Genomic DNA, 27,463 nt, shown 5'->3' with positions numbered 1-27,463 from the left:
AGTTGGTCCTAGTGTCTATTGGCCTTATAGGAACACCTTAAACACAGGAAATCTGGGTATTAGAAAGCCTGTCTAGCCCCCCGATAGGATCATAACGTTAGATAGAAATAAGAAAGAACCCATCAGTCTTTTCTATGTTAATTTACATGAGAAAGAATACATTATGCAGATATATTTTTATGAGATGACATATGTGTTTTAGAATGAAAGTCTGATGCTTATAAGTGTGATCTTGAAAACAGTAGCTTAAAATTATCCATGTTGCTCCCTATTGGAAAAAACAAAACTCCAAATATGAAGCTTGGAATAAATTACACGTGGATAAATATGAAATGATTACACCCTGAGCTTTTATCAAAAACTCATAGCTGTGTAAATAAGAAAAACTATAAAAAAACTTTAAAATATAACTTCAAAAATCATATTCTTATGTAGTGTCATATAGTGTGACAGGTACTTTCAAAATTAGAGTTATGTTTATTAGGTGGGGTTAACTTTCATATTACCCTTTGGGAATGAATACTATTAATTTATTCAGAAATATGAAATTTCCTGATATAAAATATTTATAATAATACAATAATTTGAAAACTAATTATCTAACAACCAGGCCAAGGAAATAAGTAACATTACTAAAGACAATAGTAGAAATTTTAAAAAAAAGTAGAATTAAAGATTACTAAAGGGTTAAAAAAAACTAAGGTGAAAAGTGAGGAAGACAAAATTAACAGACGATAGGAAAGCTTCAAATACCTACATTATTCTAGAAATTCTGATTTCCTCCTAGAGTCCTGGCTCAGAATATTGGGTAATATAGGCTTCAAGAACTTGAAATCATTACTTTCAGAGCCTCCTGTCAGACACACCTCGTACTGGTAGCTCTGGGATAGGGTCCCGGTGCCGCTCACGTCCACCAGATGCCCTGGAAAGGGGCCCTTGGGCACCGAACAGCGACCTACCGAGGCCGCCCTGCTCCTCCTGCACAGCCGCACCGCCACGAACAGGAGCACCGACAAGAGGAAGAGCGAAGACACCGAGGCCAACGCCACCACCAGGTAGACGGTAAGCGAGTCGGCCTGGGCCTGGGCCGGGGCCGCCTCTGGGAGAGGCAGGTAGGGCTGGGAGAAGCCGTCCACTAGTAGCAAGTGCAGCGTGGTGGTGGCCGAGAGCGGAGGCTCGCCATTGTCCTTGACCAGCACCGCCAGCCTGTGCTTGGCCGCGTCGCGCTCGCTCAGCAGCCTGGCGGTGCGCACCTCGCCATTGTGCGCCCACACGCGGAACAGCCCGGGCTCCGTGGCCTTGAGCAGCTGGTACGACAGCCAGGCGTTCTGGCCCGAGTCGCCGTCCACCGCCACCACCTTGGTCACCAGGTAGCCTGGCTCGGCCGCCCGGGGCACCAGCTCGGTGCAGGGCGCGGAGCCGTTCTGCAGCGGGTACAGCACGAAGGGCGAGTTGTCGTTGGCGTCCAGCACCAGCACGCGCACCAGCGCCTCGCTGCTCAGCTCTGGGGACCCGCGGTCTGTGGCGCCCACGCGGAACTCGAACTCCTGCAGGGTCTCGTAGTCCAGCGATCGGAGGGCGAACAGGTGGCCGTTGTCTGTGTTGATGGAGACCAGGGAGGCGAGGGGCAGGTGCGGGTCCTGGGGCGGCAGCAGCGAGTAGGTGACCTGGGCGTTGGTGCCTGAGTCTCTGTCTGTGGCGCTGACGCTGCCGATGTGCAGGGCGGGGCTGTTGTTCTCGCGGACGAACAGGGTGTAGGAGGTTTGGGTGAAGGCGGGGGCGTTGTCATTGACGTCGGAGACCAGCACGGTTATGCAGTGCTCGGTTTTCAGCCTTGGGGTCCCCAAGTCTGTGATGGTGATGGTGATGTTGTACTGGGCTCTGTTCTCTCTGTCCAGCGCCCCTTCTGTTACCAGCCTGTAGAAATTCTCAACAGTCGGTTTTAGCTTAAAAGGAACACCATCCTGAATTGAGCAAATCATTTTTCCATTTTCCCCAGAGTCTCGGTCTCGAATCCTAAACAGGGCCACTTCTGTCTCTGGAGAATTCTCGGGAATAGGGCTGGTAAGTGATGAAATACTTAGTTCCGGGAAGTTATCGTTAACATCTAGCACCTTAACAGAGACAGAGCATTTTCCAGAAAGTCCCCCGCCATCAGATGCCTCTATATCTAGATCATATGAGGATATTGTCTCAAAATCTAGTTTTTTAATTAGTCGAATTTCTCCTGAAAGGCTGCTTAGCTCAAAAGGTTCGTTTATCTCCTGAGAGCTGTAAGAAATGGAGTATGATATCTCTCCATTCGGCCCAGTGTCTAAATCCCTAGCAGAGACCTTGACAACTAGGGAGCCTATTGGGCTGTTCTCTGAGACCTGCACCTCGTAGAGCGCCTGTGCAAACTCCGGGGCATTGTCATTGACGTCCAAGACCAAGATGAGGATCTGGACAGTGCCAGATCGGGGTGGAGAGCCACCGTCCACCGCTGTCAAGGTTAATCTGAGCTCGGCCTGCTCCTCGCGATCCAGTTCTGTGTCCAGCACCAGCTCTGGGTATTTCCTGCCATCCCCTTGGGTGCGAGTGGAAACATGGAAATGAGAATTGGGAGAAATATTGTAGTTTTGAACGTTGTTGCTGCCCACGTCCAAGTCCCGAGCTTTTTTCAGAGGAAACACAGTCCCAAGGGAGCTAGTTTCTGGGATTTTCAGGGTCATTTCTCTTTCAGGAAACTCAGGAGAATGATCATTTATGTCTCTCACTAGTAGTTCAGCTCGAAATATTTCCAAAGGTTTTTTCAGTAACACTTGGAAATGCATTATACAGGGCTCGGTGGGGCCACACAGCTTCTCCCGGTCCAGCTTCTCATTTAATATCAACTGCCCGGTCTGCAGATCAAGCTGCAAGCCTTGTTCATTATCCTCAGAAACTACCCGGGCTCCCCGCTCAGCTAGCTCCCCCACTCCCAGCCCTAGGTCATTGGCCAGGTTAGCCACAAAAGAACCTCTCTCTGCTTCCTCCATCACAGAATAGCGACGGGGTTCCCAGCCTGCCAGAGCCACTTCCAGTAAAAGAAGAAGAATCAGGACTTGCCTTTGTTCAGGAAAGCGCTCCCCTGTAGGCTCCATCTTTACTTCTGCACACCTCCCTTTCAAGGAATCGGAGTCAGTGCTACTTCAGGGAGCGATGGGACAGAGGCAGTGATCGATCTGCCCGTTGATAACCTGTCCGGAAATGTAGGAGAATAGCATTCTCCGGAGACACTGGTCCGTGCTCTGCTAACGGACTTCCCCCTTAGGCTGGAAGAGGTCTGAAGTAGCTCGTAGCATTTCATGGGCTTCGTTTCCTTTTTTTGAAGCCTTAGCCTGCAGCGCCACCATGCGTTGTCTTTACTTCGAAACGAATTGCTACAATTGATCTATTCTCCATTCTATTAGGAGTTTGGAAAATGGGAGAAAATGATGTAATCACAATATCACGCAATTATAATTATTAATTTCTTCATTCAAAGGGGTATTTTTGGTCTCTATGTGCCAAATTATGATACGCATCAGTAAACAACCCAGACATGGTCCCCACCGTCCAGAGCCTGTAGTCTGGGTGGGGTGCTCTGAGGGAAATTGAGAAGTGAAAGAAGACATAATAGGGATCAGTCATCTTATAATAATAATAACCCATAGCCACGTGATTTCTTAACATTTTCTCATCAAAACAAAATGAATTCTTTGATTTCTTTCAAGTTCTAGACAGCCTGTGTACCAGAATTGTGCTCCCATTGGTTGAATTACATCAAGAAAAAGCTACATGTTCATTCCAGGGTGATAGCCTTTCTACATAAAGTCAGAGAGTTACGATTTTATGAAAATTTTAAACTGTGGAAAAAAACATATGAAGGCACTTCCTATATCTCTTACTTTGCTTTTTCTTTTTTTTTCTTTTTCTTTTTCTTTTTTTTTTTTTGAGATGGGGTCTTGCTCTATTGCCCAGTAGTGAATGCAGTGGCACAATCACTGCTCGTTGCAGCCTCAGCTGCCCAGGCTCAAGCGATCCTCCCACCTCAGCAACTGTAGCTGGGACCACAGTTGCGCATCACCATGCCTGGCTAATGTTTTAATTATTTGTGAAGATGAGGTCTTGCTATGTTGCCCAGGCTGGTCTCAAATTTCTGAGCTCAAGAAATCCTCCCGCCACAGCCTCCCAAAGTGCTGAGGTTATAGGCACGAGTTGCTGTACCTGGCCCTGCCTTGTCTCTCTCAGATTTATTATCATCAGACGTAGTATAGATGTACTCATTTCATTGTTTCCTTTCTGTTTCAATCTCACGTGTTAGAACTTCATTTTGTTCACTGCTGCATCGCCAATATCTAAAATAATCCCCGGCACACGATAGGTGCTCAATAAATATTTGTTAAATAGATACATCAATGAATCACAATTAATTAAAAAATGCTGACAAGTTCTCCTCCTACTGTAGAAGTCCCCTCTTCTGCTGGGATTCAAGTCCATTATATAAGATGGATAAACAAAGACAGCATGTTCATAAGGTAGGTATTTCCTATGCCCTTTAAATAGTAACGAGAAGTAACTCAGAATGGCCTAAAATGTCATTTCATTAAGTGGCAAAATAACCTAGCTACCCATAAGCAAGGGATATATTATATAATAGAAAGAAACACCATAACAAGATTATCATGACCCTAAATATAATGATTATGTCTCTTTTAGACACACATTTTTCATTGTCAAGGTTTTTTTTACAGTAATGTTATTATGACACTTATGATATTCAAAACACTCATATAATAAAATTTTCTAGGACTTTCTATTAAACATTTCAAAGACTGTACCATTGGAAAGATCCTTCAGTTTTTTTCAAAATTATATATTCTAGAAAACCTAGTGCATGCCCCTTACAGACTACTAATATTTTACAACCTCCTTGATCCCAAATGTTGTCATATTAATATGAAAAGCCACAATGAAAACTTAATAGTAAGAAAGGTCTGACTTACCAACAATGCAAGAATATCTAATATGCTTTTGACAACAAAAACCTCACTTAGGTCTCTTAATTAGAGGAAATTTATTAAAGAGCACATATTTGTCTCCAAAAACCCAAGGGAAAAGCAGACTTGGGAGGGACTGGAAAATATAAAACAGGAAAATCTACAACAAGGTCATTCTTTTGATATCTTCTTTTTTCTTGTCTCTCAGTAGATTGATGTCCTGTATTTCTTTTCAGATGTTTAGCCAGATATGACACCACTTTCTGGTTATGTTCCTAACAAAGAGACTATATTGTATCTGGTTTCTAAAGCCATTTTTTTTTTAAATAGAGAGAATCAGATTAGGCCAGCTAAGATCATCTTATTTTTGTGTTTGAAATCACAGAGGGAGTTGGGTCATATAAAATAAATGTGGCTGCAACATTACACTTCTGCTAAAGACAGGGAGAAGTTTCCAGAAAAAGATCAGGTGGGCTAGATAGACACTACAAAAGGGAGCTATGATTTTTTAAATCTTGAGATAATCTAATAATCATTAAATAATGCTCATATGGCGGGGCGAGGTGGCTCATGCCTGTAATCCCACACTTTGGGAGGCAGAGACGAGTGTATCACTTGAGGTCAGGAGTTTGAGACCAGCCAAACTCCAGGAGCCACTTTGAGTTTGGCCAACATGGTGAAATCCCATCTCTACTAAAACAAGGGGCTTGTAATCCCAGCTACTTGGGAGGCTGAGGCAGGAGAATCACTTGAACCGGGGAAGCGAGGTTGCAGTGAGCGAGATTGCGCCATTGCACTCCAGCCTGGGCGACAAGAGTGAAACTCTGTCTCAATAATAATAATACTAATGCTTATATATGTTATATAATAGAGGTTATTAAAAGAGCAGAAAAGTCTTTAAGTTTGGGAAAAAATGTAGTCTTTCCCACATCATGCTATTGTGAAATAAAACCAATTTTTGCAGACACTTCTCCATTTAAAAATTCAAGACAGGTAAGCATAAGACAGATTAAACAGAGTATGTACTAATAATCACTATATCATCGTTCTTGTCTTCTAAGCATCAAAAGTTTAGAAAAGCTTTCTTTAATGAAACAGAATGGGGCTGGAATCTTCAAATCAACAGCCTGTGATTTTGAAAAGTTGATAAATTGAACAAATATGACTTTTCATTAGTGAGTAAACTTGAAAGTTGTATTCATCAAAATGGACATGATAAAAGGAGACTAAGTATGAACAAATAATCAAAGAAAATGTCTAATCTTAACTAGGAAAATGAAAGCAGCAAAATCTTAGAAAATCTATATAGAACAAAAAACATAACAGAGACTTAATATATTGATAAAGAACTAACCTTTATCCTTAATGCTCTGAAAAATATACAGATTCTTAATTGAATCCAAAACCATTTACAAAGTTGGACTTATCCTACCGTCATTCAGAGCGCCCGGATGCTTAGGGATAACAGACTTCAGGAATTTGAACTCATTTGTTGGGGAGCTTCCAGTCAGACACACTTCATACTGGTACCTCTGGGATAGAGTCCTGGTGCTGCTCATGTCCACCAGATGCCTGGAAAGGGGTCCTCGAGCACCGAGCAGCGACCCACCGAGGCCACCCTGCTCCTCCTACACTGCCGCACCGCCACGAACAGGAGCACTGAGAGAGGAAGAGCGACCACACCAAGGCCAACGCCATCACCAGCTGGACGGTGAGCAAGTCGCCCTGGGCCTGGGCTGGGGCCGCCTCTGGGAGCGCCAGGTAGGACTGGGAGAAGTCATCCACCAGGAGCGCGTGCAGCGTGGCGGTGGCCGAGCGCGGAGGCTCGCCCTTGTCCTTGACCAGGACCACCAGCCTGTGCTTGGCCACGTCGCTCTCGCTCAGCAGCCTGGCGGTGTGCACCTTGCCATTGTGTGCCCACACATCGAACAGCCCGGGCTCCGTGGCCTTGAGTAGCTGGTACGACAGCCAGGCGTTCTGGCCCGAGTCGCCATCCACCGCCACCACCTGGGTCACCAGGTAGCCCGGCTCGGCCGCCCGGGGCACCAGCTCTGTGCAGGGCGCGGAGCCGTTCTGCAGCGGGTACAGCACGAAGGGCAAGTTGTCGTTGGCGTCCAGCACCAGCACGCGCACCAGCGCCTCGCTGCTCAGCGCCAGGAAGCCGCGGTCTGTGGCGCCCACGCGGAACTCGAACCCCTGCAGAGACTCGTAGTCCAGCGACCGGAGGGCAAACAGGTGGCCGTTTTCTGTGTTGATGGAGACTAGGGAGGCAAGGGGCAGGTGCGGGTTCGGTGGCGGCAGCAGCGAGTGTGTGACCTGGGTGTTGGTGCCTGTGGCGGTGACGCTGCCAATGTGCAGGGCGGGGCTGTTGTTCTAGCTGACGAACAGGATGTAGGAGGTTTGGGTGAAGGCGGGAGCGTTGTCATTGACGTAGGAGACCAGCACAGTTATGTTGTACTCGGTTTTCAGCCTAGGCGTTCCCTAGTCCAAGGCTGTGATGGTGAGTTGTACTCGGCTCTAAACTCTCTGTCCAGTAGTCCTTCTGTTAACAGCCAGTAGAAATTCTCAACGGAAGGTTTCAGCATGAACGGAACATCATTTTGAATTACGCAAACTATTCTTCCATTTTCCCCAGAATCTCGGTCTGGAATGCTGAAAAGAGCTACCACATCTCGGGAGAATTTTCGCGGATGGGGCTTGTAAATGAAGCCATGGTCAGTTCTGGAGCGTTATCGTTGATATCTACCACCTGTATTATGATGGCGCATTTTCCATAAAGACCTGCCCCATCACAGGCTTTAATATCCACCTCATATGACACAATTTTTTCAAAATCTAATTTTCTGATCATTTTAATTTCTCCCGTTCGTTCATTAAGTGCAAATGTCTTAGAAATCTCTTCATCACCATAAAAAGTGAGTAGAATATTTCACCATTAATTCCCATGTCTAAATCTCTAGCGGAAACAGTGGCAACAAGGGATTCCAGGGGGCTGTTTTCTGATATCTGCACCTGATAGAGTGACAGCACACACTCAAGCACATTGCCATTGATGTCCAAGGTTTCAAGGAGGACCAGAGCAGTTCCAGTTCTGGGAGAAGCCTCGCCATTTACTGCCATGAGAGTTAACCCGAACTCAGCCTGCTCCTCCGGATCCAGGGCTTTGTCTAGAACCAGCTCTGGGTATTTTCTGCCTTCACTGCCATTTTGGGTGAGAACGTGGACATGGGAGTTGGGGTTGATGGTGTAGTTTTGAGTGTTATTGATGCCCACATCCAAATCTTGTGTGTTTTTCAGAGGAAACACAGTTCCTGGAGGAGTATTTTCCATGATTTTCAAAATAATTTCTACTTCTGGGAATACAGGGGAATTGTCGTTTATGTCACTGACCAAAAGTTTAAACCTATATACCTCCAAAGGTTCTTCCAGTAACACTTGGAATTGCAGCACACAAGGCTCAGTGAGGTCACACAATTCTTCCTCATTCAGTTTCTCATTTACTTGCAGGTCTCCAGTCTGAAGGTTCAGCTGAAAATATTTTTTTGTTACTGTTAAAAATGACCCGAGCCCTCTGCCGGGATATTTCTCTTACTTCTAGCCCTAGGTCCTTTGCTACATTGGCCACAAAAGAACCGCGTTCTGTTTCTTTTGCTACAGTATAAACATTCCGCTCCGCGCAAGTCTGAGACAGCATAACAAAGAGAAGCAGCACTTGCCTTATTCTAGGAAAATGCTCCTTTTCAGCTCCATTTCTCCAACACCAACAGCATTCAGGGTCTGGATGCCTATGTTGGGTCAGTAGGCAGTCTGCTCTGGGAATCAATCCTTGCCACAACGCAATTTTCTGTTAAGAAAGCCTCTTCTCTTTGATGGGTCTAATGACTGCTAGCCCAGTAGATGAAGAGATTCATTCTAATACTTCAGGGGTATGAACTTAAGTGATATACTAGCTAAAGCTGGTTTATTATGCAAACTCAATAGGTAGCTTAAGGAGTTGTGGATAACTTATTTGTGAATATTGTCTAAGGACTGTGAGCTTGCTATGTTGAATTGTTACGGTATCTAAAATAATTTGTAAAGAGCATCACCATCTATTGTTAATAATGAGATACACACATGTTGAAGCTGAGAGTCACTGAAACCTTTAAGAGGGAGACAGCTAAGATCATGGATATAAAGGCTGAAGTTAAAGTAAAAAGTAAAATGCAGAAGAAAATATGTTAAGTTCACCTGAAATAGCAGGTTAAGCATATTCCCAACTGGAGAAGATCTCAACTCATTTTTAGTAAGCAATCATATATCTCTTGTGGATTCATTGGAATCCTGAAACCCTAGCATGGAACTGAAATTCTTACTTCTAAGGAAAGAGAAAACATTTTCGGGGAGGAGACTTGGGGGTCTTCCCAACTCTGCCAACTTTAACCAATGTTCTACTCACAATGTTTAAATAATATACACTATTATGTGTTCTGGTATTCTAATTACCTAGCTAACTGAGAAAACTAAGGATGAGCCAAGTGTAAGAATTGTGGTTTATACTGGTTTCTCTTAAGGTATAAATAGCTCAAATCAACATTCTACTTTAGAATGTTTTCTTCTATACAAACAAATTTGATTAAACTTTCAAAATATGAGAACATGCCAGTCACAGTCAAAATCTGATGGACAATTTTCCTTATAGAAATATATTGGTCATGGATCCAAATTCACTATTATGTGTCCAAGAAAATGCGTCCTGAATGTCTATGCATTTTTTAATATTAATGGGATAGAAGCTTGTACCTATGTCAGTAACCTAATGGATCAAAGTTAGTTTTTCATTCCCATCTTTCTTCTCTTGGTTAAAGTTTCTCCTTTCTAAGATCTTAGCTCCTAGGCTTGGCAGAAACTTAAATTTTTTCATGAGGTTTTCTAGCAATAGGGTATATTAATTAAATGTTTATTACTATAACTGAAATCATGAGTCAATCCATATTATCCATAAATTGGGATTATTTATGGAGCAAGAAGATTTTACATTACATGACAAAAATAATTTTGTTCACGCTGAGCTTAACAAGCAATTTTTAAAAGAAAGAGTCTGCTAAGGAAGGTATGATGATCCTGAGAAAAGGTACAGAAACCTAAAACTTAACAATTCTAGTGTTATTATCATTATTTAAACTAAAAGTATTATTTAAAAGTAATCCTGGGACATATAAAATAATGGAGGGAAAGTTAAGTTAATGAGACATTTCATGAAGCCCTTTGTAGCATTTTTCTGTTGAAAGACCTCATAAATTATTTACAAATTTAAATTTTATTACATAAGCCTCTAGTATATATTTGTTATCTCTAGGCTTGTACATCCTGTATTTCATTCATTAAGTTAACATTAGAAGCATGCAATAAAAGACCAGGGTTTCAAGGTAGATAGTCTAATTGAGTACTCAAGGTTGTACAAACCTTTCAAGTCTCTTCTGATTTCAAGAAATCCCACTTCAAGATAGGTTAAACAAAGGAATTTTACTATTAGCAATGGAGTCTTACTGTAGAACCCAAGGGCAATTAAACATTGGGGACTTAGGAGGAACTGAACTTAGGTGGACAGGTCTAGAACTAAGTAGCTATTTTAGTCTCTACTGTTTTCTAGGCTTCTGCCTTCTCCACTCTTATTCCTTTTCGCTTTTACTTTCCTTCCATTTTCTCTCCCTCTTTTTCTCTCTATCTAGAAACTTATAAACATGGCTACCTCAGCACACGTTCAACATTTATTCAAGAGGAAAAAGTAGATGAACTATATCTCAATCACAAATTTAGGGGTTTGGAGAATGTAGCTATTCCAGCTTAAATTAGGAATCTATCACAGGACCAATAAAAAGTGATCAGGGCTCTTGTCTATAATCCCAACACTTTGGGAAGCTGATGTGGTAGGATTACTAGAGCCCAGGAGTTCAAGACTAGCCCATGTGACATGGCAAGACCCCACTCCTTAAAAAATATATGGGGGGGGGAGGTGTAAGAAAAGAAGGCCTGCAATGGAATAAGCATCACACTAGTGATCGCCTGTCTTGGGTAGTATAGAGAAGTTCTCAGACAAGAAAGGAGCATGAGCTGGATATATACATCTTAATCCAAACAAGGTTTTGAATATATTTAAATAAAACAACATCTACTAGCATATATATGGTTCACACATAATTATGAAAAAAAAAAAAAAAACCCTCAGTAGAGGAAAAATTCTCTGCAATGTTTGCCAGAAAAGTAGAATGAAAAAAGTAGAATGAAAAAAAGTAGAATGAAAAAAAGAAACCTAAATTAGATAACATCTTAGAAACCAACCTAACCAGATAACAAGCAATTATGTTTTTGTTAATATCATGCATTTACTTCTATAATAATATTCTCAATCATATAAAAACTGCTTTGGTTAGAGGATCCACAGTCAGAACACTCAGAAAATAGGAATGAGCCCAGTGTGCAATTAAACTTGAAGGGAAAATAATGTGTATGTGAACATATTATTTGAGGTTGTATTTCAAAACAATGACTAAGTAAATTCCAGCTTTCAATTTTTTCACGATTAAAACAACAAAAAATAGTCTTAAATTCTTGTAACTTCTGAAAACTCTTGAATAAAATGCAGTTACCCAAAATGAAAAACTCTAAATAACAAAAAGATTTCAAAGAAATAGACTCATTCTAAAAGTTCTGCATCATAATCAGATCCCTAATTGAATTCCATGCCATTCAGAAAGGTGGGGCTTTCTCCATTTCGCTGTCCCGGGGCAGCAGATTGGGAATTATCGGCTTCAGGAACTTGAACTCATTTGTCCCGGAGCCTCCTGTCAGACACACCTCGTACTGGTAGCTCTGGGATAGGGTCCCGGTGCCGCTCACGTCCACCAGATGTCCTGGAAAGGGGCCCTCGGGCACCGAGCAGCGGCCCACCGAGGCCGCCCTGCTCCTCCTGCACAGCCGCACCGCTACGAACAGGAGCACCGACAAGAGGAAGAGCGACGACACCGAGGCCAACGCCACCACCAGGTAGATGGTGAGCGAGTCGGCCTGGGCCTGGGCCGGGGCCGCCTCTGGGAGAGGCAGGTAGGGCTGGGAGAAGCCGTCCACCAGGAACACGTGCAGCGTGGTGGTGGCCGAGCGCGGAGGCTCGCCATTGTCCTTGACCAGCACCACCAGCCTGTGCTTGGCCCCGTCGCGCTCGCTCAGCGGCCTGGCGGTGCGCACCTCGCCATTGTGCGCCCACACACCGAACAGCCCGGGCTCCGTGACCTTGAGCAACTGGTAGGACAGCCAGGCGTTCTGACCCGAGTCGCCGTCCACTGCCACCACCTTGGTCACCAGGTAGCCCGGCTGGGCCGCCCGGGGCACCAGCTCTGTGCAGGGCGCGGAGCCGTTCTGCAGCGGGTACAGCACGAAGGGCGAGTTGTCGTTGGCATCCAGCACCAGCACGCGCACCAGCGCCTCGCTGCTCAGCGCCGGGGAGCCGCGGTCTGTGGCGCCCACGCGGAACTCGAACTCCTGCAGGGCCTCGTAGTCCAGCGACCTGAGGGCGAACAGGTGGCCACTGTCTGCATTGATGGAGACCAGGGAGGGGAGGGGTAGGTGAGGGTCCTGGGACGGTAGCAGCGAGTAGGTGACCAGGGCGTTGGTGCCTGAGTCTCTGTCTGTGGCGCTGACGCTGCCGATGTGCAGGGCGGGGCTGTTGTTCTCGCGGACGAACAGAGTGTAGGAGGTTTGGGTGAAGGCGGGGGCGTTGTCATTGACGTCGGAGACCAGCACAGTTATGTTGTGCTCGGTTTTCAGCCTGGGTGTCCCCAAGTCGGTCACGGTGATGGTAATGTTATATTCATTTCTGATCTCTCTGTCCAGTGGGTGCTCTGTTACCAGAGAGTAAAAATTCTTGAAGGTAGGCTTCAAGACAAAGGGGAGGTTGTCCTGAATTGAGCAAACCATTCTCCCATTGTCTCCAGAGTCTTGGTCTCGTATGCTGAAGACAGCGACCACCATCTCAGGTGAAGAGTTTTCCGGTATGGGGCTGGTAAGAGATGTCATGGCTATTTCTGGCGGGTTGTCATTCACATCTACAACCCGAACTAAAATGTTTGATTTTCCAGAAAGGCTCCCACTGTCAATGGCCTGAATGTTTATGATGTAAGATTGAATAATCTCGAAATCTAGAGGTGCTTTTAAATAGACTTCGCCAGCAATTGGATGGATTTCAAATGTTTTCCGTACATCTCTGGAGACATGGGAAAATGAATAAGACAGTTCTCCATTTATTCCTGCATCTAAATCTGTAGCAGACACTTTGATGATCAAGGAGTCCAGAGGGCTGCTCTCAGGTACATGAACTTCATAGACTGGCTTCTCAAATTCAGGGGCATTGTCATTGACGTCCAGGACCACAACGTTAATCAGTGTAGTCCCAGACCTGGGCGGAGACCCGCCATCCACGGCTGTTAGCGTTAAACTAAGCTCAGACTCCTTTTCTCGATCCAGGGATTGGTCCAGTACCAATTCTGGATATTTTCTGCCCTCATCACTGTGTCGTAATTTAAGGTGGAAATAGGGATTGGGACTTATTGTATAGTTTTGAACACCATTCTTTCCCACATCCAAGTCCTGAGCACTATCTATTTGGAATACAGTTCCTAGAGTAGTACCTTCGGAGACTTTTAGAAGTATATGATTATTTAGGAACGTGGGAGTGTGATCATTTATGTCTTTGACCAAAAGCTCAGCCCGAAAAAATTGCAACGGATTTTCAAATAACACCTGGAAATGCAATATACAAGGCTCTGTGAGATCACAAAGTGCCTCCCGGTCCAGCTGCTCGTTTAAGAGCAAGTCGCCATTTTGTGGATCCAATCGCAAATAAGGTTTATAGTCGTCAAAGATGACTCTGGCGCCCCGTGCAACCAGGTCTTCCACATCCAAACCCATGTCTTTCACCACGTTGGCTATAAATGTGCCGACCTCCATTTCCTCTGCTGTGGAATAGCTCCAGGTCTCAGAACACACCAAAGACCCTCCCAGGAAAACAAAGAAAAGCAGCACTTGCCTTGTCCGCTGAGCTCTTCCCTTTTCCGGCTCCATGGCTTCTTAGCCAAACGTCTTTCTGGCGAAAACGTTTCAACTCAGTCTCTAGCAGCTGTTAAAGTTGCTCCTCTCACCTGTCAGCCTGGACCTTTGGGAATCTAGAAACTCGTAATCCTGTCGCGAAGGTGTTGATGGTGCCCTACCTTTTGAAAGCCTCTTTTCTTCTGGTTTCCCAGCGCTTTCAGTTCCCATGGTTAAGGGAAACCAGAGCATCTGCTGTTACAAAAAATTCACCATCTTATCCTGCAGCGCCACCATGCGACTCTGCAGACTTTCAGGTTTTAGATAAATTCCAATATGTTTCAGACAAAATATTAGTTTTTCTTGAGTGTTTGTCAATAAATTTAAATTATATTCTCCTCCTATATGCCTATTTTCCGAGTTGCATTTTTGTGATATGTGATGCTATTACCTTTCCATCATCAGCCACAATCTGCTACAGCTGTGGTATAGATGTAAGAAGCATATTTAAGATGTAGCCCCTGCCTCAAACGAGTTATGATCTCTCTGTGAAGACAATATATTAAACAACTAAAGATAGTGAAGAATACTCTCACATGTAATTGACTTAGTAGGCAAGAGATTTTTAGGAAAATTGGAAATGAGAATTAGAGGTCTTAGCTGTCTCCACAACTAGTCAGAAAAGAGGAATGAGATCATCTACTTGAAAATGAACCTGGTATACGAAAACAGTTGCTTTGGAAAGGTTGGACATTTTGAGCTGCATAAATGGTACCATTTATTTAGGGATACTCAGTAGGAGACTTAGCTGGCAGGAGTAGAAAATAAATGCTCAAAAGTAGTGAGTAAAGTAAAACATTTCTGGTTTTTAATGTAAGAGCAAGTCCAGTTAAACATTTTTTTAAATGTGAACAAATTAGACCTCAGTTTAGTTGTGAAACTGAATTTCATCATTTGCAGACCCAGGCTTTCCATAGGCACAATTCTAAGTATGTCTATCTATCTATTAATTAATTAGTTTAGCAGATAGTTATTGAGAATATACTTTGTGCAAGGAATGGTCATAAGTGTTTGAGATAGAATGGTAAACAGACATAGTTTCTGCCACGCAAGAGGGAGACAGAAAAATGACCATATATTTTAAATAGAACACAATGAATGTCATGATAAAGAAAGTTCATGCTACTACAAGGGCATAGATGATGGTTATCTAACCAGAATTTGGAAATACAAGACAAATTTTTCTGGAGAAAGTATATTCTAAAGTGATACATTAAAAATCAGTAGGAGTACTTTAAACAAAAATTGGTTATGGGGTAAAATTTTTCAGGAAAACTAAAAACAAGATTGTGCAAATCCAAATAAAGAGAAATATTTGGAAGAAATAAAATAAAATCAATATGGCTAAGGCATAGATCAAGAGGAGAGAAATGGTAAGAGTTGAAATTGGAAAGATAAGAAAATATTTTGTAACTATGTCAAGGAATTTGGACTTTACGTCAGTAGAAATGTAGGGTTATTAAAGGGATTATAATTAAAACAGAAAAGTGACATGATTATGTTTCTACTTTTTAAAAACATTATCCTGTTTCAGAGTTGAGAATAAATTAGAGAGGAATAAGATTAAAGGTGAGAGATTGATTACAAATGGTTGCAATAATACAAGTAAGAGAAAACATTGGCCTCAACTAGAAATGCAGTGAAGGGGTTGTATTAGAATGATAAAACAATAGGGTATATGGTGATAAACATAGAAGGAGTGGGTTAGAAAGGCATGAAGGTAAATGTACTTTGTCTTCAGGCTTAGGCAACTGAGTGACTGTTGGTTCTATTAACTAATAAACACAGAAAGAGCAGAAGAAAGAGGAACAGATATGGAACTGGAGAAGGTATATTTAGTTTTGAGGAAGGGAACAATTTTAACTTAAAACTGTTGAGTTTGAGCATCCATATAGATAGTTATATAAATTAGCTTCTATTACATAAATGTAGTTGAGGAAAGACATTTGGGCTATAGAGTCACATTTGGGATTTATTGGCATAAATGGTGATTAAATCTCTTCAAGAAAGATAATACATTGCAGATTAAAAGAAGTATATTTGAATTTGTGACTTCAGACATGACGTAGTTTTCAGAGACTACCATCTCCAGAGAGAGGCCATGATTATAGGTGACTAGGTTAGAGTAGAAGTGAGTGTCATTAGAGATGAAGAAGGCTAGAAACAGAAGTAGGTCAAACTCTTGGACTCAGAATTGTTGCAAGGGATGGGCAAAGAAGAAAATTAAAAGAAGTCACATTTAAGAGATGAAATGCCTTTACACTACTTCTTTCTTATCATCTGGAATAATTTAAAATTAAACTGATACCAAGTTGATTTCATACTCTCATTTAATGGCTCTTACATGCAAAGATCATTTAGGTAGAAAGGTTTGCTAACTTCCTTCAGTACACTAAAGATACCTTTCTATTATTTTCCATTGCTACTGTTGAGAAACATGGAGCATAGCTGTCAGTCTGTCATGTGTTTGAGGGTTCAATGTCCTCTTCCCATGGCTTTTGAAAAAAAGATTTCTCTCTTTCTTTGGTTTTCTGAGCTTTCAATATAATGTTTCTAGATATGAATATCTTTTAAAATTTATCCTGTTAGGTTTATTTAGGTCTCTTAAATCTGCTTATTGATGGTTTCATCAATTTTGAAGAATTCAAATTATTATTTCTTTAACTATTGCTTCTGATACAATTTTTCTCTTATCTCCTTGGGTTCTGGTTAAATATATGTTAAGCTTTTTTACTTTGTCCTCTGTTTCTAATATTCTCTTCTGTATTTTTCATCTTATCAACTTCATGACCTACATATTGGATAAATTATATCCTTGTCTATCTTTCTATTCAGTAATTATTTGTTTAGCTGTATCTAATTTTCTATTAAATTTTCTAGTTGGTTTAAAATTTTGATCATTATAGTTTTTCATTTCTAGGAGTTCTATTTGTTCTCTTATCTGTCAAATTTTACAGTATTTTTCCTTGTACACCTTCAAATTTAACTTTTATTTCAATTAAATTACCTAGCATATTATAGACTGTGTCTGATAATTACAATATTTGAAATGCTTACAAGTTTATTTTTATGTTCCTTTTCTCTGCTGGCTGTCACTCATAGTGTCATGTTCCCTTGTGTATGCACTTATCTTCGACTGTTTATGTTAAGAACATAAAAAACTAGTTGTACGAATGATTTGAGGCTTAGAGTGAATAAACATTCAAACATTCAAAACTGTAAGAAGTCACATTCACATTCACTATAAGAAGTCAGATTTCATTAAAGATCTGCATTTGATTCTATCAGTTCCTGGAGCACTACCTGTCAATGATCACCTTAAATCAAGTTTAAGGCTAAAAATCAAGTTAAAGGCTAAAAATCAAGTTCAAGGCTGAAATTCCCCACAACGGCTCATGCATTTCCAGTTTACTCTCACTCCAAGGGTTTGGCTCTTAGGGGTCCATGCTTATTAACAGAGGTTCAAGTTTTCCAGGATTCCCTAGGAAAAAGTAGATTTTGGACTTGTTTATCTCCCTGGGTTTCCTTTTAACATTAACTCTAACCTGACAATGTATTAATGTCTTAATAGCTAATTGTTTTCAGTGAAATCATTGTGCTACATAATTTTTATCATCCTTGTTAAAAATGTGAAGTCTCAGGGATATTGTTGCAACTAAAAATTACAAGTAAACTCTTAGCTTTCATGTTCTATGGGCAACTGATTATTTTGGAAGGCAACAGAAATAATACGTATTTTTAAACAACTTCAGCTGATCAATACTAAATCAATTCTACAATGACATAATGAATTTAAACAATCTCTTGGAAGAGACAACTGCCATTTACATTGGTATTCATTCTCACTTCTTTCTATACCCCTTGTTCCTCTATATATACATAAATAGCTTTCCTATATTCTCTCTTCTCTCCCTTCATAATGTGTATTAATATATTTGCATATTTCTATAAATATAAGATATTGTGTATATCACTGTACTGTAAATCTTTGTCTCTTTTTTCTTTTAAAACATTTGAGATTTATTCATGTGATTACATGTCTAGCTAACTCCTTTTGATCACTGCATAATAATCCTTCACTAACATATTACACATTTTATCAATTGCTTTACTGATAGATATGCAAGTGGAGTCCTATTCTTCATTTTCCCAAGATGAATATTCTTATATACATCATTTTGTAAAGCTCTGTAAGAGTTTTCTGGCTTATACACTCCAATAAAATTGCTGAATTGTGGAGTACATATATATATTAAATTTTACTAAATACTATCAGAAAGGTCTCTAAATAGGCTGTACATGTGATTTCCTATTATTCCACTTGATATTACCCAAATCTCTCATCTTTACTAATTTTAGTGTATGTTTCACCAACTAAAAGGGTTGAACTTCATTTAAAGCTATTTTCAGACTTTCTGTTTTCCCTTTTTTTGAATTTCCTTTTCCTTTGTCTTGAAAAATCCTATTGTGTCTCTGGCTTTGTTGTTGTTGATTTGCAAGAGTTATTTGAATAATGTAAATATTAATCTTGTCAGTTAAAATACTGCAGGTGGCTTCTCACTGTCATCTTTTAGTTTGTCTGTGCTATCATTTAATTTTGAGGCAGTAATATTCATCAGTTTGTATTGTTCTTTTTTGTACTTTAAAGCCTTGTTAAGAAATCCAAACCCAAACTAAGATGATATGAATATTTTTTACCTAGATTTATTTTGTCTCTTCCAATTCAAATATTTCAAATTCACTAACAGTTTGAATCTTCATTTCAATTTCTTACGAAGTTCTTGCTTTGTACTCATCTGATGGAAGGCTATTTTACCCAGGATAAGACCCTAAATTATTTTCTGCTTTAGAAATAAACAATACAAGATTTAAGCTAGTAAATAGGGTGTATTTAAAGAAAACTAGGCTGGGCGTAATGGCTCATGCCTGTAATCCTAGCACTTTGGGAGGCCAAAGCAGGTGGATCACTTGAGTTCAGGAGTTCCAGACTAGCCTGGGCCACATGGCAAAACTCCATCTCTACCACATATACAAAAATTTAGCTGGGCGTCATGGCGGGTGCCTGTAGTTCGAGCTATTTAGTAGGCTGAAGCAGGAGGATTTCTTGAGCCCAGGATGTCAAGGCTGCAGTGAGCCAAGGTCCTGCCACTACACTCTAGCCTGGGCAACAAAGTGAGACTTTATCTCAAAAAACAAAGACAAAAGACTAGCTAAGGTGGGCAGATCTCTTGAGCCAAGGAGTTCCAGACCAGACTGGAAAACATGGCAATATTCCGTCTGTACAAAAAAATTACAAAAGAATTAGCCGGGCTATGGTCGCCTGTGCCACTGGTCCCAGCTACTCAGGAGTCTGAGGCAGGAGAATCACCTGAACCCAGGAAGTCAAGGCTGCAGTGAGCCATGACAGTGCCACTGCATTCCAGCCAGGGCAATGGAATGAGACCCTGTCTCAAAAAACATAAATAAATAAAATTAAATTAAGAAAACTAAAGAGTGACAGCAAAGCCCAGAGCATTATAAGACTCTTCCTCCACAACAGGATTATCAACAAAAGTAGTTACAGAAAAAATTACTTAAGAAATTAATAATTTCCAATGTGACCACTTAAGTTTCATCATAAAGTAAATATTTGAAAAACTTATAAGGTTCTCCAGAACTGAAAATGGAGGGATAGCATCTTTTTTATCCTTTTTAAAGAACATTTTCAGAGAGAATAGTGTGATAAATGCACTATATTTTCGACCCAGATTCAGCAACACTTTTTATTTTTACTTTATGTTTTGATGGTGTCTAGATTTAAGTTACATATATAATGACATTAGCTCTTAATACTTTAGTTTGCATATCCAAATAATTGAGAACATTGTCTTACATAACGATACCATTATCACAGCAAAAATAGCAATAACTCCATTAATATAACATTTTGACCAAATAAATGAAAAACCAGAAAACACAGATTACATTTCCATGTCATTATAGCCACTAATAAAGATTTTTAAAGAAACTGTGAGAAAAACAAGAGCTATAATCATGCATGCAACTACAATACAACCAAAAATCCACAAAAGATTATGCAAAAAGTACCATCAGCTTGCAAAAAATAACTAAAAATTAGAAATTTAAAATAAATTGTTTTATTCTATGTTAAATCCAAAGCTATTTCGAAAGTTCTCAATTTCCCCCATATTCTTACCAGTGTCATGAACTTGAAAATTGGGGATAATCGGCTTCAGAAATTTGAACTCATTTGTCCCGTAACCTCCTGTCAGACACACCTCGTACTGGTAGCTCTGGGATAGGGTCCCGGTGCCGCTCACGTCCACCAGATGTCCTGGAAAGGGGCCCTTGGGCACCGAGCAGCGACCCACCGAGGCAGCTCTGCTCCTCCTGAACAGCCGCACCGCCACGAACAGGAGCACCGACAAGAGGAACAGCGACGACACTGAGGCCAATGCCACTACCAGGTAGACGGTGAGCGAGTCGGCCTGGGCCTGGGCGGGGACCGCCTCAGGGAGAGGCAGGTAGGGCTGCGAGAAGCCGTCCACCAGTAGCACGTGCAGCGTGGCGGTGGCCGAGCGCGGAGGCTCACCATTGTCCTTGACCAGCACCACCAGCCTATGCCTGGCCGCCTCACGTTCGCTCAGCAGCCTGGCGGTGCGCACCTCGCCATTGTGCGCCCACACACCGAACAGCCCGGGCTCCGTGGCCTTGAGTAGCTGGTACGACAGCCAGGCGTTCTGGCCCGAGTCGCCGTCCACCGCCACCACCTTGGTCACCAGGTAGCCCGGCTCGGCCGTCCGGGGCACCAGCTCGGTGCAGGGAGCGGAGCCGTTCTGCAGAGGGTACAGCACGAAAGGCGAGTTGTCGTTAGCATCCAGCACCAGCACGCGCACCAGCGCCTCGCTGCTCAGCGCCGGGGACCCGCGGTCTGTGGCGCCCACGCGGAACTCGAACTCCTGCAAGGCCTCGTAGTCCAGCGAGCGGAGGGCGAACAGGTGGCCGCTGTCTGTGTTGATGGAGACCAGGGAGGCGAGGGGCAGGTGCGGGTCCTGGGACGGCAGCAGCGAGTAGGTGACCAGGGCGTTGGTGCCTGAGTCTCTGTCTGTGGCGCTGACGCTGCCGATGTGCAGGGCGGGGCTGTTGTTCTCGCGGACGAACAGGGTGTAGGAGGTTCTGGTGAAGGCGGGAGCGTTGTCATTGACGTCGGAGACCAGCACGGTTATGTTGTACTCGGTTTTCAGCCTGGGGGTCCCCAAGTCTGTGACGGTGATCGTGATGTTGTACTCTGCTTGGCTCTCTCTGTCCAGTGCTTTTTCAGAAACTAGAGTGAAAAAGTTCTTGAAGGTCGGTTTCAGGAAAAAGGGGAGGTTATCTTGAATAGAGCAAATCATCCTCCCATTGTCTCCAGAGTCTTGGTCTACTACACTAAAAAGAGCTACTAGAGTCTCTGAGGCATTCTCTGGAATTCTCTTTGTAATCGATGATATGGTCACTTCTGGTGGATTGTCGTTTATATCCATAACTTTAACTAGAAGGGTGCATTTTCCTGAAAGACCCCCACCATCTGTTGCCTGAATATTTATAGTGTAGGACTGTATCACTTCAAAATCCAGGGGTGATCTCAAATTAACTTCCCCAGATATTGGATTAATTTCAAATGTTTTACGAATATCTTCTGATGCATGGAAAAATGTGTAAGATATTTTCCCATAGTTTCCTGCATCCAGATCCTTAGCTGAGATGGTGACAATCCAGGAGCCAATGGGTCTATCCTCGGGGACTTGCACCTCATAGAGACTCTGAGGAAACTCAGGGGCATTATCATTGATGTCCAACACCTTAATGAGAACCAAAGTTGTCCCAGACTTGGGCGGGGATCCACCATCCAGTGCTGTGAGTGTTAATCTGAGTTCAGCTTCCTGTTCATAATCTAAAGCTCTATCTAGGACCAGCTCTGGGTATATCTTTCTGTCACTACTGTCTGGAATTTTAATGTGGAAGTGAGAATTGGGGCTAATTGTGTAGTTTTGGAGACTGTTGCTTCCGACATCCAAATCTTGAGCACTCTCCATTAGGAATGTAGTTCCAATAGTGGTACCTTCTGATATTTTAATAAGTATTTCCTTGTCTAGGAATGTAGGGGAGTGATCATTTATGTCTTTGACATGCAGCTCAACCCGAAAAAACTGTAAAGGGTTTTCCAAAACCACCTGAAAATGCAGCACACAGGGCTCGGTGGAGCCACACAGCTCATCTCGGTCTAGTTTCTCATTTAGGAGCAAATCCCCAGTCAGCAAATCAAGGTGCAAATACTTTTTATTATCATCAGACACTACCCGGGCTTCACGTGAAGACAGCTCCTCCACCCCCAGCCCTAGGTCCCTCGCTAGATTAGCCACAAATGAGCCAATTTCTGTTTCCTCTGCCACAGAATAGTGTGCAGATTCAGTATCTGCCCGAGACAATCCCAGCAAAACAAGGAATATTAGAACTTGCCTTTTTCGTAGATCGAGTGACCCTCTGATCTCCATGGTTCCTTTAGGCAACCTCTTGTGGAAAAATTGAAGCTCAGCCCTAATTTTGGAAGCTGAAGCTCTGGTTTTTAATAGGAACCCCCTGGACAGTGTATCCTCCAGCAGCTCTGTAGGCAAAGCTCCTTTAATGCCTGTCTTTTCAGTGGGTTGGATGCTTTCTGTTCTGAATAGCGAAGCTCACTGTGCCAGCCTATGTACAGTTTTCGTCTTATCCTGTAGCGCCACCATGTGTCTCTATGCTTTTCTTTTTTTTCTTTTTCTTTTTTTTTTCATTAAAAAGTTTTCCTCTTTGAAAAAGTAAATCATAAATACATCCGGAACATTCAAAACAAATCCCAGACAACATTTTTTTTTTACCTTTAAATACTTTACTAAGTATTTCTAATAGATAAGGCATTCTAAAAGATAATTGCAACATAACGTTCACAATCAACAACTTGAGCAATAATTCCTCGATGTAATTTATCCTGCATTTGGTTTTCCCCAGTTCTCTCCAAAACGTCCTTTGCTGATGGTTTGTTTGAATTTGAATCCAGAAAATGTCTATACACTGCATTATCACTGTTTTGAATGCTCGACACTAAAGGATCTGTTAAAATATTCTGAACTGAAGAAATAATTTTTTATTTAAGTCATTTCTTGAGTAATTACAAATATATTCTCTCTTTCACTCTTGTAAATACTTGTTGTCAATCATAGTAATGTCATTACTTTTTTCACTTTCATATTTTGAAAATACAAAGAAGGACATGGCACAAATAAGCTAGAGATAATCCTTGCTCTTATGGAGCTCACAAGCTAGAAAAATTGGCAGACAAGTAAATGAAGTATGTCGTAATGTATGCATTTGTAAAAAGTAATATAGAAATATCTAGAAAGGGCTTCTTGTACCTATGGGCTGCATACTTTAGTGCTTAGGAATATGGGATCTGGAACCAAATTATCAATATTAGAATCCTGGTTATGTAACTCACTATAAGCTTGGGCAAGTTATAGATATCTTTGTTTCCTCACCTGTAAAATGGGGTAATAATAATATTTGCCTCCCATGATTATTATCATAGGCATCTAGTGAATTAATATTTACCAAGTGGTTTGTAAGTGCTGGTTAAGTGTCTGTCAAAAATAAAATAATTAAGATCTAAATAGGACTTGGGACATCAGTGAAAGCTTTCCTGACGTAATGAATAATACATTGTGATCTGAAGGAACTAGCCAGGAGAAGGAGGAATATTTCAGATGGGCATTTTGAGGAACACAGAGAAGTGAAGTATGCCTTGGACTTTAAAAACTGTGGAAAGGGAGGGTCTAATAATGAAATTAGGGTTGAAAGCAGGGTGAGAATGTGAATCATTATACAGGTCATATCATGCGTTCTTGCATTTATCCTAAATGTAATTCAAGTACAAAGATGGGTTTTAAATGTCTGATTAACATGATCACATCTGCATTTAAAAAATCAGTTTGGCTGAAGTATGGAGAATTAATTTCAGGGGGAAAGACTGGAGAATCAAGGAGATCAGATAAGAGATGATGGTAGTCTGGAAGAGGATAATGCCAGTGCGGATACAGAGAAGAGGGATGAGTAGAAAGGTATGAGGAGATGAAATATTTTCAACTGTTGGTTGATAGGTTGCATGGGGAGAAAAAGGGGAAAGACTCAGAGATGATATCACACCTCCGGACTGGGAAACTCGATGACTAGTGGTGTCATTTGCTAGGACAGGGAATGCTAAAAAAACATGATTGGGGTGCAAAAAGATGAAGTGTCAGTTTTGAACATGCTGATATTGAGGTAAGCGCCTGTAGGATGTGTGTTTGTGTGTTTGTGGTGTGTGTGTGTATGTGTGTGTGTGTGTGTGTGTTTGCCTATAACCAAAGCATAGGAAATAAACCTGGGCTGACGATATGAACTTTGGGATTCATCAGTATATATGTGTATATATATATATGGTGATTGAAACCATGAATGCTCTAGGATAACCAAGCAGAAGTGTGTCAAATAAGTATAGAAGAGGCTTGGCACAGAAGTCTGAGAAACATCTTCATTTAGAGGAGACAGGGCAAGAAGCATATCTGAAAAGATAAAGAAGGCTCAGAGTTCAAAACCATGAAATCAAAAGCAAATAGCATTTTAAGGAGACGAGGAAGATCGACAGCTGCAAATGCCTCAGAAAAGTCAAGAAAAATAAGCATGACAATTATCCATTGGACTTAAAAAGATGGTCATTGTGGAGGATTCTGATAGATGTCTGACAAAATCTGTTTTCCCTTGCTTCTATAGTAATAGAACTGTACCCAGGTATGTGGCCATGAAGGTAGATTGTGCATCCCAGCCTCTCCTGTATTTGAGTGTGGCCAAGTGAATTAAGTTCTCACAGATGGATTGTGAGCAGAATTTCTGTCTGCCTCTTCCAGTTATAGAACAAAAGTCATCTGAATATGCCTCTGTCTTCCAAGCGAGCTAGAACCCAGATGTGGCAGTGACCCAGATGTGGCAGTGACCCAGCTACACCCATGCAGATTGTATTGCCATAGGGAATGTTGAAGAAATTACTTGAAAGAAAATTTCGTTTCGCAAGGACTGTGAGGATCAAAGCTGCCTTACCTACCTAATAATTTTTACATTGGTACTGTCATGTGAAAAAGAGTGACATGTTTACAAGCCACTGTTTCATTGCATCACGTTGGTTCCACAGTATAATCTTACTTAACTTATATGGAAATCTTTGATAACCTTTGCAACAGCAGTTTCAGTAGAATGGTTGTGATGAAAATTAGATTGTACTTTGGTGCAAAGTGAGAGGGATGAGGAAGCAAAAATAAAGTAGACCACTCTTTCGACAATTTTTTTTTTGAGACAGGGTCTCTATCTGTCACCCAGGCTCACTGGCTCACTGCAGCCAGGCTCTCAAGATATTTGTAAAGAATGAAAAGGTTGTAAAAGGAATAAGAAATACATTGGTATCTGGAGAAGAATTCACTCAGAGGATATTTTAAAGACTAGAGAAACTTGAATATACTTAAAATGCCAATGTGTAATGTTCAGTAGGGAAGGAGAAAATTAAGATACAGAAGGGATAATGCAGGTCCCCTAGAAAAGTTGTTAAAGATGGGATCCAGGCAATGTGTGAAGGGATTGGATTTAGACCAGTGGGAGGGACCTCAGCAGGTGAAAAATATAGATACAGATGCTGTTAAAGCTGTGGAGTAGGGGACAGGAAAATGAATTTCTAGCTGATGGATTCTATTTTCTCAATAAGGTATTAGGCAAGTTCATCTGATAAAACAGGGTATGCAAGTGGTAGGGTAAGAAGTTTAAAGTAAGATAAGTAGGTTTAAAGTAGTTGTTGTGGAGAATAGAAAATAAAGCTCGTTAGAAAAATTATAAAAGGAGTTTTTGGTCTCAGAAGCCCAATTAGGTTTGAATATTATACATTTATAGTGGCAGTGGTATTGCTAATTTTGTAAGTTTGGTCTTATAGAGTGCAGCACCCCATGTGTAAGAGAGGAGGAAGACTATATTCATCTGGGCTGGAGTTTCATCAGGTGGTTTGAGTGAAGGAAAATTGAACAAGGGAATTGAGAATACGGGCATGAGAGTAACTGTGAACGGTAAGCCAGGAAATCAACTGGTTAGGAAGGAAATTAAAACAGGAGCATTTGATAGGTAGTATCAGCATCATGGAATGGAGCTCCTGATAAGGTTAAAGACAAGACATGATAGGAACAGCAGAATGAGAAGGTTATAGGCATAGACAATTGTGCTCTCACAGGGAGATAGCTGAAATTATTATATCATATGACAGTTTCTTGGTGGGGAAAAGTACAATATGTAGCCAAGGCGTTAATGACTGAATAATAGGAGTAGAGGTAAAGACTTAGGGACTGAGAGGTCAAGTTGTTAGATTAATCAGTGGGCCCAGGAGTGTTGGCAGAACTTGAAATAGAAAGATAAAGAGAACAATGTGTTTGTAAGATAAAATGTCCTATGTCCCTTTTCCCCCATACTTTTGCCTATTTCCAAAAACGCACAAACAAAACAAAACAAAACAAAAAACAAACAAACAAACAAAAAACACCTGTTTTTTTTTTTTGTAAGTGTTTTCAAGAGAATCCATTCTCTAAGGCTGGACCATCTCTTGTGTCTCTATTTTCTGTGTCCTTTAACCCCCTCTAGATATAAAATTATGTTCTAAGTTACTTACAACCTATAGTTCTTTCATATAAAATTGGCTGATACAGCTTGATTCCTATGCACTGTTTTAAGTATAACTATAAATGAGGTCTTTGAACTATAAGAGCAAAATTCGTTTTTAGCAATACATTCTAGGAGAATTCGTTGGTTATATGTATCTCGGCATTTAAGTTCCTGAATGCCTGGTCACTCTTCATTAGAGCCAGGAAACTCATAGTTCTTTTTATAAAGAGAGGAGTCCTGCTGCTCATCTATCTAGAAAAACTGGAAGTAATAGGACAAGTACTTGGCCCTTTTCTCCACTGTTGCACCTGCTAGATTTTCTGTCTGAGCTGTTCGAACTATTCTTTCCCCCTCCACCAGTAGATGTGAGAAGATCACAGGGAAGCTGCTAGAATAAATCCCACCTTTGGAGGCCAGGAGTTCAAGACCAGCCTGGGCAACATAATGAGAACCCATCTCTACAAAAATCTTTTTAAAAACCTGGGGGTGGTGGCATGTGCCTGTGGTCCCAGCTACTTGGGAGGCTGCAGCAGGAGGATTGCTTGAGCCCAGGAGCTCAAGGATTCAGTGAGCCATGATTGCACCCCTGCACTCCAGCCTAGGTG

At 41.5% G+C, this 27,463-nt stretch overlaps 4 protein-coding genes across 9 annotated transcripts in view; all 4 read right to left on the bottom strand.

Moving 5' to 3' along the window:
- Window positions 1–3,348, bottom strand: part of LOC701476 (protocadherin beta-15) — a 44,717-nt gene extending 41,369 nt beyond the window's left edge. Inside the window, exon 1 of one of the 5 annotated variants that reach the window (XM_015141077.3) lies at window positions 960–3,348. In XM_015141077.3, the coding sequence (XP_014996563.1) occupies window positions 960–3,122 (2,163 nt within the window). In that variant the 5' untranslated portion in view covers window positions 3,123–3,348. Of the gene's footprint in view, window positions 1–757 lie in introns of all 5 variants that reach the window. The other 4 variants (XM_001092245.5, XM_077937244.1, XM_077937245.1 and 1 more) reach the window with 4 other exon arrangements.
- On the bottom strand, window positions 1,713–23,557 carry LOC699168 (protocadherin beta-14-like). Of its 2 annotated transcripts, none has more exons than XM_077937239.1 (2): window positions 20,317–23,557; window positions 1,713–3,424 (listed from the first exon to the last, which is right to left on the bottom strand). In XM_077937239.1, exons 1-2 carry the CDS (start codon window positions 22,652–22,654, stop codon window positions 3,402–3,404), a joined length of 2,361 nt encoding a protein of 786 aa, XP_077793365.1. In that variant the 5' UTR covers window positions 22,655–23,557; the 3' UTR covers window positions 1,713–3,401. The 2 variants fall into 2 exon arrangements, with proteins under 2 accessions (XP_077793365.1, XP_077793364.1); XM_077937238.1 differs by lacking the exon at window positions 1,713–3,424 and adding an exon at window positions 6,338–8,528.
- LOC144341354 (protocadherin beta-13-like) lies at window positions 6,338–8,330 on the bottom strand. Its single transcript, XM_078004532.1, has 2 exons — window positions 7,908–8,330; window positions 6,338–7,373 (listed from the first exon to the last, which is right to left on the bottom strand). Exons 1-2 carry the CDS (start codon window positions 8,328–8,330, stop codon window positions 6,519–6,521), a joined length of 1,278 nt encoding a protein of 425 aa, XP_077860658.1. The 3' UTR covers window positions 6,338–6,518.
- Window positions 9,975–14,583, bottom strand: LOC701213 (protocadherin beta-18). The gene has a single exon (XM_015141073.3). It carries the CDS (start codon window positions 14,094–14,096, stop codon window positions 11,730–11,732), a length of 2,367 nt encoding a protein of 788 aa, XP_014996559.3. The 5' UTR covers window positions 14,097–14,583; the 3' UTR covers window positions 9,975–11,729.
- Window positions 23,558–27,463: the final 3,906 nt, after the last annotated feature.

Source organism: Macaca mulatta, chromosome 6 (genome assembly GCF_049350105.2).
Source record: "Macaca mulatta isolate MMU2019108-1 chromosome 6, T2T-MMU8v2.0, whole genome shotgun sequence".
NCBI lineage: Eukaryota > Metazoa > Chordata > Mammalia > Primates > Cercopithecidae > Macaca > Macaca mulatta.
Note: the sequence above shows the minus strand (reverse complement) of the source record. Positions and strands in the feature narration are given on the sequence as shown.

What these genes read in the sequence shown, in the direction of transcription:
- LOC144341354 (XM_078004532.1), bottom strand. Translation starts at nt 8,330, where the DNA reads ATGGAAAATACTCCTCCAGGAACTGTGTTTCCTCTGAAAAACACACAA. An exon ending in TATTCTACTCACTTTTTATG is followed by an intron (nt 7,374 to 7,907) that starts GTGATGAAGAGA and finishes TTCGTCAGCTAG; the next exon opens with AACAACAGCCCCGCCCTGCA.
- LOC701213 (XM_015141073.3), bottom strand. Translation starts at nt 14,096, where the DNA reads ATGGAGCCGGAAAAGGGAAGAGCTCAGCGGACAAGGCAAGTGCTGCTT.
- LOC699168 (XM_077937238.1), bottom strand. Translation starts at nt 22,654, where the DNA reads ATGGAGATCAGAGGGTCACTCGATCTACGAAAAAGGCAAGTTCTAATA. An exon ending in TTTTCAAGTTCATGACACTG is followed by an intron (nt 8,529 to 20,316) that starts GTAAGAATATGG and finishes AAATATTTTCAG; the next exon opens with CTGAACCTTCAGACTGGAGA.